This window comes from Vulpes lagopus, chromosome 7 (assembly GCF_018345385.1).
Source record: "Vulpes lagopus strain Blue_001 chromosome 7, ASM1834538v1, whole genome shotgun sequence".
Lineage (NCBI taxonomy): Eukaryota > Metazoa > Chordata > Mammalia > Carnivora > Canidae > Vulpes > Vulpes lagopus.
Window position 1 is genome coordinate 110,172,213 of NC_054830.1, and position 13,722 is coordinate 110,185,934.

At 54.4% G+C, this 13,722-nt stretch overlaps 1 protein-coding gene across 6 annotated transcripts in view; it reads right to left on the reverse strand.

The window, feature by feature from the left end:
* Nucleotides 1-1,290: 1,290 nt before the first annotated feature.
* The window catches only part of TCF7 (transcription factor 7), a 33,218-nt gene continuing 20,786 nt past the window's right edge, over nucleotides 1,291-13,722 (reverse strand). Inside the window, exons 4-12 of one of the 6 annotated variants that reach the window (XM_041763768.1) lie at nucleotides 11,302-11,413; nucleotides 10,434-10,524; nucleotides 8,910-9,002; nucleotides 7,360-7,479; nucleotides 6,774-6,936; nucleotides 6,551-6,658; nucleotides 6,027-6,075; nucleotides 4,934-5,006; nucleotides 1,291-3,803 (exon numbers count right to left, since the gene is read on the reverse strand). In XM_041763768.1, coding sequence (XP_041619702.1) covers nucleotides 3,353-3,803; nucleotides 4,934-5,006; nucleotides 6,027-6,075; nucleotides 6,551-6,658; nucleotides 6,774-6,936; nucleotides 7,360-7,479; nucleotides 8,910-9,002; nucleotides 10,434-10,524; nucleotides 11,302-11,413 — 1,260 coding nt within the window. In that variant the 3' untranslated portion in view covers nucleotides 1,291-3,352. Of the gene's footprint in view, nucleotides 3,827-4,933; nucleotides 5,007-6,026; nucleotides 6,076-6,550; nucleotides 6,659-6,773; nucleotides 6,937-7,359; nucleotides 7,480-8,909; nucleotides 9,003-10,433; nucleotides 10,525-11,301; nucleotides 11,414-13,722 lie in introns of all 6 variants that reach the window. The other 5 variants (XM_041763771.1, XM_041763769.1, XM_041763770.1 and 2 more) reach the window with 5 other exon arrangements.

Below are 13,722 nucleotides of genomic sequence, written 5' to 3' on the forward strand. Positions count from 1 at the left end.
GCCAGTAGAGAGCCCAAGAGCCTGAGTTAGAGATCTGGGACACAGGGGATTGGAATAATTGGCATTGAGGGAGCCTAGGAACCAGGGTTTGCTTGAGTGGTCAGCTGTCTTTCAGGGGCCCTTGGTGAACTTTTTTTTTTTTTTTTTTAAAGATTTTATTTATTCATGAGAGACACACAGAGGCAGACACACAGGCAGAGGGAGAAGCAGGCTCCATGCCGGGAGCCCGATGTGGAACTCAATCTCGGGTCCCCAGGATCACACCCCGGGCTGAAGGCAGCGCTAAACTACGGAGCCACCTGGGTTGCCCACCCTTGGTGAACTCTTAAAGCTCTGTGTAGAAAGTAATGATAAAGTAGGCTTTGTAACTTCAAAGCCCAAATCAGCTTTTTTATATAAGGAATTGTTCTTGTCCTCAAATCTTCTACTTTGACAAGTCTTGATTACCCTTGCCCTTTCTAGGCTGTTTTTCTAAAAATGTGTGCAGAAACCTATTTCATTTCTTTTTTGGAAAAATAAAAAGAATCAGCCTGTTTCCTGGCACCTGTGGCCTTCCTTGCCAGACTTAAACCGTACACTCAGTAGAAGCTGGGCAGCAGTGCTTTGGGGCAGCAGTGCTTTGGGGCAGCAGTGCTTTGGGGACATTCCTATTTTGTGAAAAATAGTCACAGCTAGAAAAGAGGTTAGCCACAGGGCTTCTTACATAAAAAGGGGAAACATGTTCAAACTGAGAGACTTGGCAGGCCTTGCCAGCTGGTGAGCTGCGTCCTCACCATATTTCTAAGCCCAGGAGGAGCAGCTGCAACACGGATGCCAAGTCAGTTTGCCTGTTTTCTGGGAATGTGGAAGGGAGGTTGGGATATCTTGTCTCATGAGGTCTTAGAAACAGGGCTAGATCTTGGCTTGTAGTAAGGTGGGACTGGTGTGCTATTTGAAGTTGAATTTGGGCCTTCACTCAAGTCACCTGTGGCCTGAGGAATGTGCAGGTTTGACCTGGGAGGATTCGAGTTTCATCTTTGAAGTTACCTTTTTAAGAGGCTGGTTGAATTTTAACGAAGTTGCCAGAGCCCCCCTCTTTACCCTCACATACACAAAGGGTGCATTGTTCCTGTACCCAGTGTGCTCTGAATTAGACACCAAATCAGATGCAGCAACCCATTCTTGCATGAGCCTTAAAGTGTAGTTTTTGAAACATCTAGGCCAGTAGCCAGAGTGGAATTCTTTAAATGGGACAGATGTCGAGAGAATGGTCTCCTCTTGTACCCTTCCAGAAAAAAAGCAAGTCTAGGATTACAGCTTGCAGTGGCCTACTTTAAATAGGCACTACTCTGGAAGATGACTTTATTTATAAATATTTTCCAACATAAAATCCCAAAAATATAACTCAGTGAAAATTACAGTGCATGATGGTGAGTGACCCAGTGGCTGGCTGTTGTAATTTTTTTCTTGCCCAGCATTTGTATCTAATGTTTGACCTATTGAAGTGGCCTTACACCTTTTACATTCATGATGGGTTTGAGGAGTTAACGCTATTAAACATGATGGAAACCCCTGTGTAAAAAGTAGCCTGCAGACTGAACTGGAGAGGATTTACATAAAAATAATGAAGATACTTCACCTAATTAATTAGCTTTTGGGAGGAAAGAGCACTATTAAAATGCCCTTTCGAATTTTCTGACACCACATACCAAAAAACTCCAGTTTGCTCGTTTTTTTCAAAATAGGATGTACACCAGAGTGTTTGGTCTTTTCTCTCTGTGGAAGGATAGTGGAGGGGAAGATGGAGCCTAGTGGTCTTGTGCCCATTCTCATATGCAGGCAGCCTAGCCCTGCATCAGTTGTGAGGTCCCACAATTTGGGACTTAGGTGCAAAGCTTGGAATGGGAGTTTACACATAGAATGAGCTTAGTTCTTGTGGTTGGAGCAAGGCCTAAGCCCCCCTGTGGGAAAAGTGAGGAAAGTAATCTTTGGCTTCTGTAGATTGAGTCTCAGGAATGTGTCCCATGATAGAGAATAAGCCCCAAGTTCTAAGCTGTGGATAAGAAAAGGAGAGTGTAATGCTCCATTACTGAAACAGCTTATTCCTCAGGGTCAAGTTTTAAAAAAGAAACCCAGTAAAAAGTATCTTTATTCTCATGTTAAAAAAAGTTTTTGTATGATGATGCATTAACAATACAAAAATATTTTGAATACTACAATAGTCTTTTCTTTCTCTCAAGACTTCTTGCAACACTAAACTAGAATATATGTTCTTTGGATTCTGAGAAGCCAGTGGCTAAAGTAGGAACTAAAGGCTTTTGTTGTTGAGGGGTACATGGGTACATGGGTATAGGAACAGCCTTTTTTCTTTGGAGTTAGGCAATGTACAGTGAGGAATAGGCAAAAAAAATTTTTTTTAAATAAAAAAAAGTTTGTTTTTTAAGGCTCAGGGTTGAAGCTTGGCTCAGAAATGGGTTAAAATAGGCTGTGGTGAAAACCCACTGACTACCACTGGAGGTTCTCTGGACTCCTTGCTTTGATGGTGATGGTACCTTCCTGCAGCCCCATCAGGGAAAGGAAGCTGACCTGTTTCATGCTGGAAGGTAGGCACTGGCTGTTGTGAGGTTTGGGCTCCCTCTCACAACTGCCCAAGGGCTGCCTAGACTGATACGGCTAAGCAGGAAATGGAGCTGTGGCAAAGGCTCTGGGACTGGGGAGGGATGCACACCAGGTTTGGGGACATCGTTTCTCTCAGCTGTTAAGTTCAGCCACTAGAGACAGACTTGGGACCTTGGTATCACCTTTTGGGAAGGTTGGGTTTCTCTTGGAAACAATTCTAAGTAATGTGAACTAGAGCCAGGTACCTCTCACTGCCCATTCTTGCCTGATAAGGTAGTGTCAGGTTATTCCTGTTACCTACGGTGATAGGCCTAGATTTAGCCTGTTCCATTCCCTCCTTATCTTACAAGCTCTTGAGAACATGGTAAGAGGCTTTCTTCTGGTCTAGTTTATGAATAGTTATTGCATTCTATCAACAGGGCTTCTCCAGCCCCTTTTGAGAGCATGTGGTTGTGACCATGCTCACATGTTGTTTCATAAACTAGCTCATTCTTGGTCCATGAAGTGTCTGGTATGGGGAGGGCATGGCAGTGGTGGGGCTAGGGAGGTGTAGGGTAGGGCAGGCAGCTGGGCTGAGTCCAGCCCCTCTGTGACCTATAGCAGAAAAGCAAGGGAGGCCGGGACATCTGGCCAGCAAGACAGGTGGTAAAAAGAGTCAATGCAGGCTGCTGTAGGCACAAGGGATGCCCTTAATCAGACACAACACAGATCTGAGTCCCACCACTTGGAGCGCTTGGAATTGATGGCTCCAGGTTCAGGCAGAAGTTGTACAGCCTCGGAAGTCTCCCGGGCCTGGTCCCTGAGCGGGAGGTAATGGGGCCCCTGGCCAGTTTCCACGTGCTTTGGGGCTCTGTCGCTTCCTTTCAGAGGATGGGCCCCTGGAGGTAGCCAGGTGTCCCGTGCATGCTAGGTTGCCTGTCTCTGAGATTGCTGTTGTTGCACTTGTGTACTCTGCAGGGCGCTGGGGGGGATCTGGGGGGGTCCAGGGGGCTGGGAGGCTGAGAGTGGCTGAAAGACCTGGTGATGTAGGCGCCGGCTCCGCGGGGCTGGCAAGCAGTTCTGTGGGGAAGTGGGGCAGCAGGAGGTATGAGGGCGAGTCCTGGGGGGCTGGGGACCCGGGGCAGCCTAGAGCACTGTCATCGGAAGGAACGGGGCTGGGGCAGCGGCCTTCTCCGGGTAAGTACCGAATGCATTTCTTTTTCCTCCTAGGAATAGTGAAGAGAGTTATCTGTAAACAGAGGGTGAATTCATAGTCATACACCACAACCAGAAAATGCTGTCCTTGTACAGGCCTAGCTGACCTCTTGTTCCCTTCTCCCCAGGACTTGAGTGGTGGGCCTGTGCCCTCAAACCTAGCCTTGCAATTCTGCTGGGCCGGCCCAGACCTGGATCAGGTGCAGTTCCCCGCACAGCCAGCGGGTGGCACAGGAACCGCTTGCAGGCTAGCCCTGTGGGCCACCTCGTTTTCCAGAGGGGCCATCTCCTAATTTGGGCCTCTGAGCCGGTTTCATGTGTTTGGGGAGGGGCTCCTATTTGCTTTAAGGCGAAGGGCTGCAATGCCTGTGGCTTGGCCAAGAGGTGCTTGGGCAGAGTAACATGAATATGCTCTCCCCACGTGTATGCACACACTTACATGCTACCCAAATGCCCTTGTCCTTGGAGAGGGAACATGGTGGACACTCTTTATGGGCTGGACAGTATTCCTTAGAGTCTGAGTTACTGCCTGAAGTTAGTTACTGCCTTCTCCTCACATACACATTTCTCTGTTGTACAGGGAGACGCACCAGTTTAGTGCCATAGAGCCTAAGTATGGCCCTTTCGCTAGGACAGCTCAGGGATACCACCGGTTCCTGTCTACCTCTGCAGTCTCCTGGTCTCAGGTACAAGATAAGATACATGGACACTTGGCATCGAGGTTATTCTCTACCCTAGGGCACCTTGGTTTTAGATTCAAAGGTTCAGGATAATACAGGTAGGGATCCTAACTTGAAGTGAGTGAACTGGTGGATCATCATGAGTTCTAGGCCTGGTAGCAGGGGCTCAGGCCACTGACTGGGATGCACAAAGACTGGTCGGCTGAGAGTCTGCTAACCTTAACATCAGACTATCCTTAACAGAGGACCCTAGGCACCAGAACTACCTTATTTTGAGTCTGCTTTTCTTCCTTTCTAGAACATCCTTCCTCCACTTCATTCTTAGGAGGCATGGGCTCCCTGATCTGTGGGTATGCTATGGGGCTGGGAGACCAGAGGAGGGCTACAGGCCCAGCAGAACATGTGCAGAGTCAGGGAAGCAGCTTGAAGCAAAGGGAGGATGGTGGTGGGGACAAACCCACCTGCACGGACCACACCAATCCGTCTGCTGGTTGAGGCCAAAGCGAGCACGGCATTTCTTAGGCGAGCCAGGGTCTGCTCACAGCCATGCCAGAGGGGCAGAGCAGGGCAGAGGGCGAGCAGGCAGGCAGCAGGGCAGAGCAGGGCCCAGAAAGAAGAGGTAATGTCAGTGTCAGCCAGTCACAGATACCCCATAGGCCCCATAGGCAGAGGGCCTTTCTGTGGCACAGCCAGCCCCACTGGAGCCCCAGGACCCAGAGCCAAGTTCTCAGGAAAGGCGGGCACCTAGCTAGCAGGAGAGGCAGTGGGAAAGAGTGGGGGACGGAGGAAGGGAGGGGATCCCATCATGTTACGTCCTCCATCGGGTTGCCCCACGGAGCTGTGGGGCCCACAGGGATCCAGCCCACTTCATCCAGTTTTTCTTCTTTTGCCAGTGCCCAATCTGCCTGACCCCTAACCCCATCATGCTGTAGCTTAAACCAGGTAGACGGTGGAGTCCACACTTCAACCTCAGAAAAAGGGCTAAGGATTCTGCTCGGCCTCAGTCCCAGCCTCAAGATTTGGGGGGGGGTGGGGGGCAACGTGGCTGAGATGGTCATGGACGTGGAGTCTGAAGTATCAGACGTGGAGGCAAGAATTCACCTACAGGAAGGAGACCTGAAGCGGTGTGGCTTTCTCGGGTCCTCCATCCGAGCACTCTGCACTACTGAGCTAAGGGGGCGGGGGTGACTGAGGGATGGTCAGGCAGCAGCCAGCAGGCTACATGACTTCGGGCCGAGGTGGCCCCACCTGCAGGGCCCATGTGCCTGTCTCCACGCAGCACCTGGCTGGCTACATGACTTCGGGCCGAGGTGGCCCCACCTGCAGGGCCCATGTGCCTGTCTTCACGCAGCACAGGGGCAGCTTCCCTGGCAGAGGCTGAGCTCGGGGAGGGCACAGGAGGCAGCACACCAACACAGTGTTACACTGTGGACACTTGCAGCACCATGTGAACGCGACTTAGGAGGGCCAAGCCCCAAGGTCCTGGGGCTGAGGGTTCTACCCTCCCTTGGGGCCAGAGCAACGTGCTCATGACCACTGCTGAGAAGGCCTCACCTGTGGTAGATTCCTGGTGCTTTTCCCGTGACCGCCTTTTCTTTTTCCCCTGCAGGGAACAAAGGGAGGGAGGCTCAGATCTGGGATGTGGCCCCTTGGTTAATTCCAGTGACTGAATGGTTGGGAGACCTGCAGCCTAGCCTGGCTGTTGCTGAGATTCTGGGTACACTGTTCCCTCCTCCTCCCAAGGCCTAGTGTTTCCTGATGGCAGTTTTTGCCAGAGTACCTACCACGGGGCAGTTTGAATGGAGGAGATGTACAAGGCCCCGCACTCCCTTTCCACTTAGGTGGCCAAATATCAGGCGCCAACCCTGAGGGGGGAGCACATCTCAGGTGGAAAAGAGGACGTGGGCCTACCGTGGGGGCAGATTCCCTTGCTTAGCTCTCTCCAGGCTAGCCCTGTGAGGCCTTGGGCCCTTCATGCCACCACCTGGCCACCTCATTTCTGCCTTCAGGATGGTGGTCTGGGGCATGGCATCTTAAAGGTTCCCCTACTCGTCCCTACTGTGTCATTGGCAACTCACATAGTTGTCCCGCGCCGACCAGCCTGGGTACAGCTGCATGTGCAACTGCCTCTCTTTTCGGGCCAGCTCGTAATACTTGGCCTGCTCTTCCCGAGATAGGGCATGCCACTGCAGTGGGGAAGAAGGGATAGATGGGGGGCATCGGGGAGTCAACAAGCACCACTGGGGTGAAGCTGGCCAGGGACCCCCCCACACACACCAGCCCACCTGCCCCTGGCCTCACCCTACGGCCCAGGATCTGGTTGATAGCAGCACTCTCCTTGAGTGTGCACTCTGCAATGACCTTGGCTCTCATCTCCTTCATATACAGCATGAAGGCGTTGAGGGGCTTCTTGATGGTTGGCTTCTTGGCCTCCTTCTCCACCTTGGATTCTGCCTGTGTCTTCCTGCGGGGCACAAATCCAGGTCACTCAGTAGCCCTCCAGTATGCACCTAATGCTACTACCTTCTAGTGTGTTTGCAGTGGGTGTGTAAATGCATGGAAACTAGGGTTTTATAAATGGTATCTTCTTAAGCTGGCTGGCTCAGCTGGAGGAGGGTACAGCTTTTGATGATGTTGGGGTTGTGAGTTCGAGCCCCACACTGGGTGAAGAGATTGCTTAAATAAGGAAAAAAATAGAATAAAACACCGGTCAGTCAGTGGCAAGAATCACAAGATGGCTTGACCGGAGGCTGCCCCTGGTAGTCCCTTGAGTTTCTAGGCAGCAGGGGTAGAGCCTGAGGGGAGGAATGCAGATCTGGCTGAGGGGATCCTGAGGTCTCCTCACTGGTTCCCCTCCCTCTTCCACATTGTGTGCCCTTTCACTCACAGGCTGCGATCATATGGCTGCAGCTCCTGCTTCCCCGAGGGAGGTACGATGGCCGGGTGGGGGATGGCTGCGGGGTGACCAGGTACACCAGAGCCCAGCATCAGGGATGGATGGGTGAACCTGAAGGCAGAAGGAGAGTTAACATTGAGCCAGGAAGGTACAGGCCAAAGCCCTGGACACGTGGAGGCTCCAGCACAGTACACGAAGACAGGTGAGGACAGCCCACCCCCAGTGGTTTGCACACAGGTACACAGATACACACAAATACCTGCACCCAACATACTACACAGACACACTGCAAAAATCTACATCCATGTCCCTCAGGTGCTACTAACTCAAATAGCTTTTGTTTTTGTCTTTAAAGATTTTGTTTATTCATGAGAGACACAGAGAGAGAGGCAGAGGGAGAAACAGGCTCCATGCACAGAGTACGACGCGGGACTCGATCCCAGGACCCCAGGACCACACCCTGGGTCAAAGGCAGGCGTTAAAAGGCTGAGCCACCCAGGGATATAACAGCTTTTGAATCTGTCCCCTTACCTTATGCTTTTATCAGCTCAGCCTCCTGAGCCTGTGCCTCTGCCCTGGGAGCTTCCTTCCTCTCCTGCTTGAGCCCTTCAGGCCTCTCTCCACACAACACCCAGAGGGACATTTTAAAAACTCCTGAGTGCTCTTGGCCACTCCTGCTGAAATTCCCCCAGAGCCCACAGAATAAAACCCAGGCTCCTCCATGGGACTTGCCCCACCCTGCAGGAACATCCCTGCTGATTCCATATTTTCCCCTGTGCTCCATCACTTGACCCCCCTAGCCGTTTCCAACTAGTGCTGCTCCCCTTTACTCTGGACATGTTTCTCTTTTTGGGAAGTTCTCCCTGGCCAAGATCTGATTAGGGCTTTCCCATCACCCCAGATAGCCCATTGGCCTGTTAGTGTTTTGTCCATACCTCCCACCCTGGGCTGTGAACTCCAGTTGGGCTGGAAATGTCTGCTGAGGTCCTTCTTCCATCCCTGGCTTGGGTCTGTCCCCTCTGAGGGCGTGAGTGAAGGGAAGGGACACAAACGTAATACACACACCCGTCACTTCGCTTTTCTGTTCTGTGGAAACCACCATGCCCTTGCTCCTTTCTCTGAGCAGGCAGTCCCCAAGGGTCCAAGGTTGGAGACGCATGTAAAGGGATGATGCCTCAGCTTGGGCAGAGCTCACGGGATGCCCAGGCAAGCGAGTATGCCTGACTCACCCTTCGGCAGGGATGCACAACAGAGGCGAGTACACACACACCTGCATGTGCACAGGCAGGAGCACAAGCATGCGTGTGCATGCGCTGTCCCTGGCTGCTCTAGGGTACTTGGCTGCACGGTATGGCCTGGGCCTCTCGTTCTCCCACTGGCTTCATTCTCAGGCACAGAGCAGCAAGGGGCTGCAGAATGACAGACGGACGGATGGACAAACAACTAGCACAGGGCAAGCACTGGCCTGGGCAAGGCCTCGTGTGGGCACTGAAGCCTGGGCAACAGGAAGCAGGAGCCTGGCTGCAGGGTATGGGACTCACCTGGGGTAGGGGGCGCCAGGGGCTGCAGTGGGGGCAGGGAAGTGCTGTCTATATCCGCAGGAAGGGGACAAGGGGTAGAGAGGAGGACTGGGCCTGTGGTTGGGAGAGACAGCCGTTAGCAGTCTGGCTACTGGCCAGATGTGGGGAAGGACTTCCCCACCTTGCTTGGGCCTGACCCATAGTGTGCAGGGTATCAGCCTCTGCTAGGACGCCTTCAGTGTCTGTACTCGGCCTCCGCCACCAGAGGGCAACCTGTGCTGCTCCTATTTCCCTCTGCAGCCTTCTGGCACTTCAGGAGCAGAAATAGCAGCATTCTCCTAGGACTCAGCTTAGGAAGCCCCAGCCCATCCCGCTCACTCCAGCCTGAAATTCCTGAAATTTCCTGGTCAATACAGGCTGGACACCTCTCTTAGGGCTTCTGCATACACTGTCAGGAAGACTGGGTGGTTCTGTTCCTTTTCATTCTTCGTCTTCCTTCAGGCCTTGCTTGGCTACACCACCTTTTCTCATGGAAGCCCTTGAAATCCCAAGCAGGACGAGGCACCCCTCTGAATCTGTACAGTACCCAGTGCTAACGCTGTCCTGTGCCTGTCAGGCCTCTGGCCTGGGGAGCACACCAGGTGGATCAGGTCCCGAGAGGGCGGTGGCCTGAGGGCTGGCCAGCGTCAGCAGTGCCATGCCACTCTGCTGTCCAGAACCCTGCCTACCCAACTTCAAACCTGAGGGCATTAAGAGGTACAGCCCTGACTGGTATTCAGAATGGTGCACTGCCCAGGGAGAATCTGGAAATGGAGGCATGAGTTGAACGTGGCTAAAGAGCACGTAGAAGAGGGCAGGCCTCTGGGCTTCCCTGCTGGGGGGTGACTGCCCCAGCTCAGAGGCCACACACCTGTCCAGATCACACTGTGGCTGATGGGCCAAGGGCCGACTAGCCCGCTGCGACCTAGCTCCAGCTGAAGATGGGCCCTCCGGCCTACAGTTGGGCCTACTGACTTCACGTTCAGGCTGGCTCTTGCTGGCCCAGCCTTCACAGACTTGCAGCAGGCAGCGGGCCAGGGGCCTGAGCTCAAGCAGGCATGGAGGGGGCACAGAACTCTGCTCCTCGGGGAGCGCAGCCAAGGGACTAGTCAGCAGTAGGCACTGCGAGGAGCAGGAAGTGTTCCCCTGCCTACCATGTGGCCGGGAGGCAAATAGCCATTCACACATACTGTCCCCTCCCTGCTCAGGCAGGTCTAGCTCTTCCTTACACGCTCATGACCCTGGGCAGCTCGGTGTCCCCCACCCCCAAGCCATCCAGATCTCTCACACTGGGGCAGAGTTCAGGTGCCGTGGGGCTAAGGCCAGGAGCCAAGGGGAGCGTGATGGGCTGGCTACCTGGGGAACGGACCGAGCTGCTGGGCGGCCCGTGGGACTGACACGGCTGGCGGCAGAATGCTGAGCAGAGTAGGCTGGAGTGCAAAGTGCCACGGCAGGTATGGGTCTCATGAGCGCAAGGTGCCCTCTTCCCAAGGGGCCCACACTCACCAGCTCACGGTGTGGGGGAGTTGTCCCATACTGCCTGAGGTCAGAGAGTAGAAGCCGGAGAGGTCAGGGGTCTGCAGAGGCCTGTGAACGCCTACAGGAGAGGGGGCTGCGTGAGGGATCCAGCCTGACCTGGAAGCCACTGCGGCTGGTTACTGCATCCTAGCGCCTCCTGTGGGGCCTCTTCGACCTCACCTCCATCAGCTAGAGGACCAGACATACTGGTTTGTTCAGGACCGTGCCAGCGTAAGAACAGTGCCCCACTTCCAGGCTAGGAAACCGAGGGCAGAGAGGCTGGGTAGGACAGCCTTAAGGATACCTGCTGGCCAAGGGCAGAGGTGGAGTCATTCAAGATGGGGAAGGCCGGCCCCACCATGCCCGGGTCCACCACCAGTCTTCAGCTGGGGTCTCTCAGCTGGGGGTTCTGGCCTGGCCTGGGCAGCCCGGGTTCCACCCACCCCCTCTGCCTCCCCACGGTTGAGTCAGCAGGTTTCCCACAGCCGATAATGGCTGATTTCAGAATGACTTTCCCTGAGGCTGAGGTGAATCAGCCATCACAACCACCACTTTCCATTTTCTCACTGGGGGGAGGGAAAGGATACAAGTTTTATTGTCCTCAGCTTTACACAGATGCCTGCTCCCACATACTGGCCCTGGGAGGCCATTCAGGAGTAGGGTCCGGCCTCGACCTGAAGCCTTCCAATCTGACCTGGCACCACCTGCCCTCAGGCTCCCCATCCACCCTTCTGGCATTGTCTTTGGGGTTGGATTTTGCGCAGCCCCAGGTTCTCCGGCTGCGAAAAGGGCCTAGCCCCCTGGACTCAGAACCCCTCTGGGGCTGTCAGGTCCCTCCCCTTCCCCCGATCCATACCTTGCTTCTGGCTGATGTCGGCTGGTGCAGATGTAGGGTGTGGGCTGCTGAAATGTTCATAGAGAGGAGAGAGTTGTGGGACACTGTGGGCTGGCTGACTGGCTTTGTTGTGCTGAAAAATGAGGGGTGGGGTGTGAATGTGGGGAGACCCGAAGGAGGAAGGCCCGGGGCTAGGGGCATACATGAAGACAGAGCCTCTTTTAGCTGTGTGGGTAGCCCAAATGTCAAAGCGAAGTGGGGGTGGTTAAAAACCACAGGCCTCTGGGAGGGGGCACTACTCGACCATCCTATGTGCAGTCAGCGGCCCTGCCCACAGCCTCCCAGACTTGGCTCAAGCAGCCCTACCGCCTCGAGAGCCTCTTGGTTTCTGTACACTCAATTCCAGGAGGCACCTCTCCCTCCCCTGTCCAGGAAATTCTTTCTGCCTCTGGATCTGAGACACTCCTGCCCCCTCCTCCCGGATTTCTCTGTGGCCTCTGTGGAGGCCCTGTGGCTTGTCTGGGGGGGGGGGGGGCTGGTCAAGGCTTCCAGCCGTGGACAGCAGGTAATGGTCAGAAGACCAGGCTTACTCCAGGACAGCCTAGAGTTTTCTTTCCTCCTCCAGCCCCCAGACTCAGGGTCCTGCATCTGACCCACTATTTCACCTCAGACTTTACAGGATTTGTGGGGACAGGGAAAGTTCCCATCAGCCCTTTAACTCAGAGCAGGTGGGCTAGATGGGGCCAGGGTTTCTCTAGGGCCAACCCACCCAGTGCCCCCACTTCCTGTTTCCTCAGCAACACAGGACTCTTACTTTTCACACTGGTCACATGGATCTGTCATGAGATGACTCATGCTGGGAAGGGGGCTCCCCATATGACCCGGCCACAGGGAGGTGCTGCTTGGGGCCAAGGCACAGCTCTGCACATCCCCAGCGCACACCTGCACAGGCCAGGATCCTGGGAACACCATCTACCACTGAGGTTCAGCTTCCACTTGGGAAGTTCACCTGTGGGGATTCTGATGCTAGGAGCACAGATAAGTGACTTTTGACTCATGCACAGAAGAAATAGGACATTCTTTGGAGGACAGCAATGAGAGGTGGTGACTTGGGTTCCATCCCACCCTGTGGGTGAAATTTCCCACTGGGTGAATTGAGCCAGACTCCCTAACATCTCTGGGCTTCAGTTTCCTCTCTTGTGTAATAGGTGGGGTTCATGATTCCTTCATCACCAGGCCTGGGGAAGCTCAGGGTAGCTCATGGTGAGGCCTGGCACAGGTCCCTTGGGATTGGCTGTTTGGGGTCCAGGGTGAGCCGAGAGGGAAGGCCAGGTAGGAGCTGCTACTTAGCCACAGTGTGAGGCTCACAGCAGCAGCCCTTGCTGCCCTCTGCCCCACACTCCTGCCTCCAGAGGGGCTTGAGGCTGGGCTATTAGCTGCAGCACCTTCCCCGGGGGTGTGGGGCAGGTGCTGACACTGCCACCTGTCCAGTCCCCTGCCCATTCATCTGCCCACTGGGAAGAATCTCACAGACCAGGACTCATGAGCCTTCCCTCAGGCAGACGAGGTTCATGTCCCAGTGGCAGTGGCTCCTTTGTGGCTAGCATGGATTTGTGAGCACCTCTAACCGGAGCCCTCCCTTGGCCTCCTGGGGCAGCCCAGAGGGTGCTCTTCTGTGAACCCGACGAGGAGTTGGCTGGCCCGTTCAGGTCCTGATTCTGACGTGTGTGGCCTCTAAGAACTACTACAGGATCTGAGCATCTGTTTCCTTGTCAAATGGAGAGGACAATGGGGTTGTTGTAAGGGTACAGCCACACAGCACCCAAGAGCTCAAGGACTCAGGTGTTGAGTTGGGAAGAAGGGACATGCAGAAAGGCCCTCCCGTGCACCGAGGCAATGCTATCGGAGTCCCCGCCTGGCAATGGACTTGCCGCAGAGGATTTGCCTAGACGGGGAAGACCCATGTCCGGCAGCCCACTGGCAACATCAGCCCAGAAGGCTGGTGACCGGGCCATGGTGTCTCCAAGCCTTGGGTGCTGCTGACTTTCCCGCTGCTGTTCTGAGGCCAGGCTTTGTGAGCAAGCTGGGGGCCCATGCTGCACTCTGGCTTTCTCTACCCCCAGACTGACCCCAGACACCTCTGGGACAGAATCAGGGTGCGTGTGGGAACGAAGGATAGAATGTAGGATCCTCAGGCTTGCAGAGGAAGTGGGGTGGGACAGCCATGGGGGGTGTGGACACCTGTGGAATCCTTCACGTACTGAGCGCCTGCCGTGGGCCCAGCCGCGTCTCCAGCAGGGAACCAGTAGGCTGCCATTTCTCCCCCTTATAATCCTCCTCGGCCACCACCTCTTGTCTCTCTCAACTCCCCTTTGCTGCACACCTCAGCAGAGCCGTCCTTGCTACCATTACTTCGCCAGATGGCCCTGCTCAAGGTCCCCG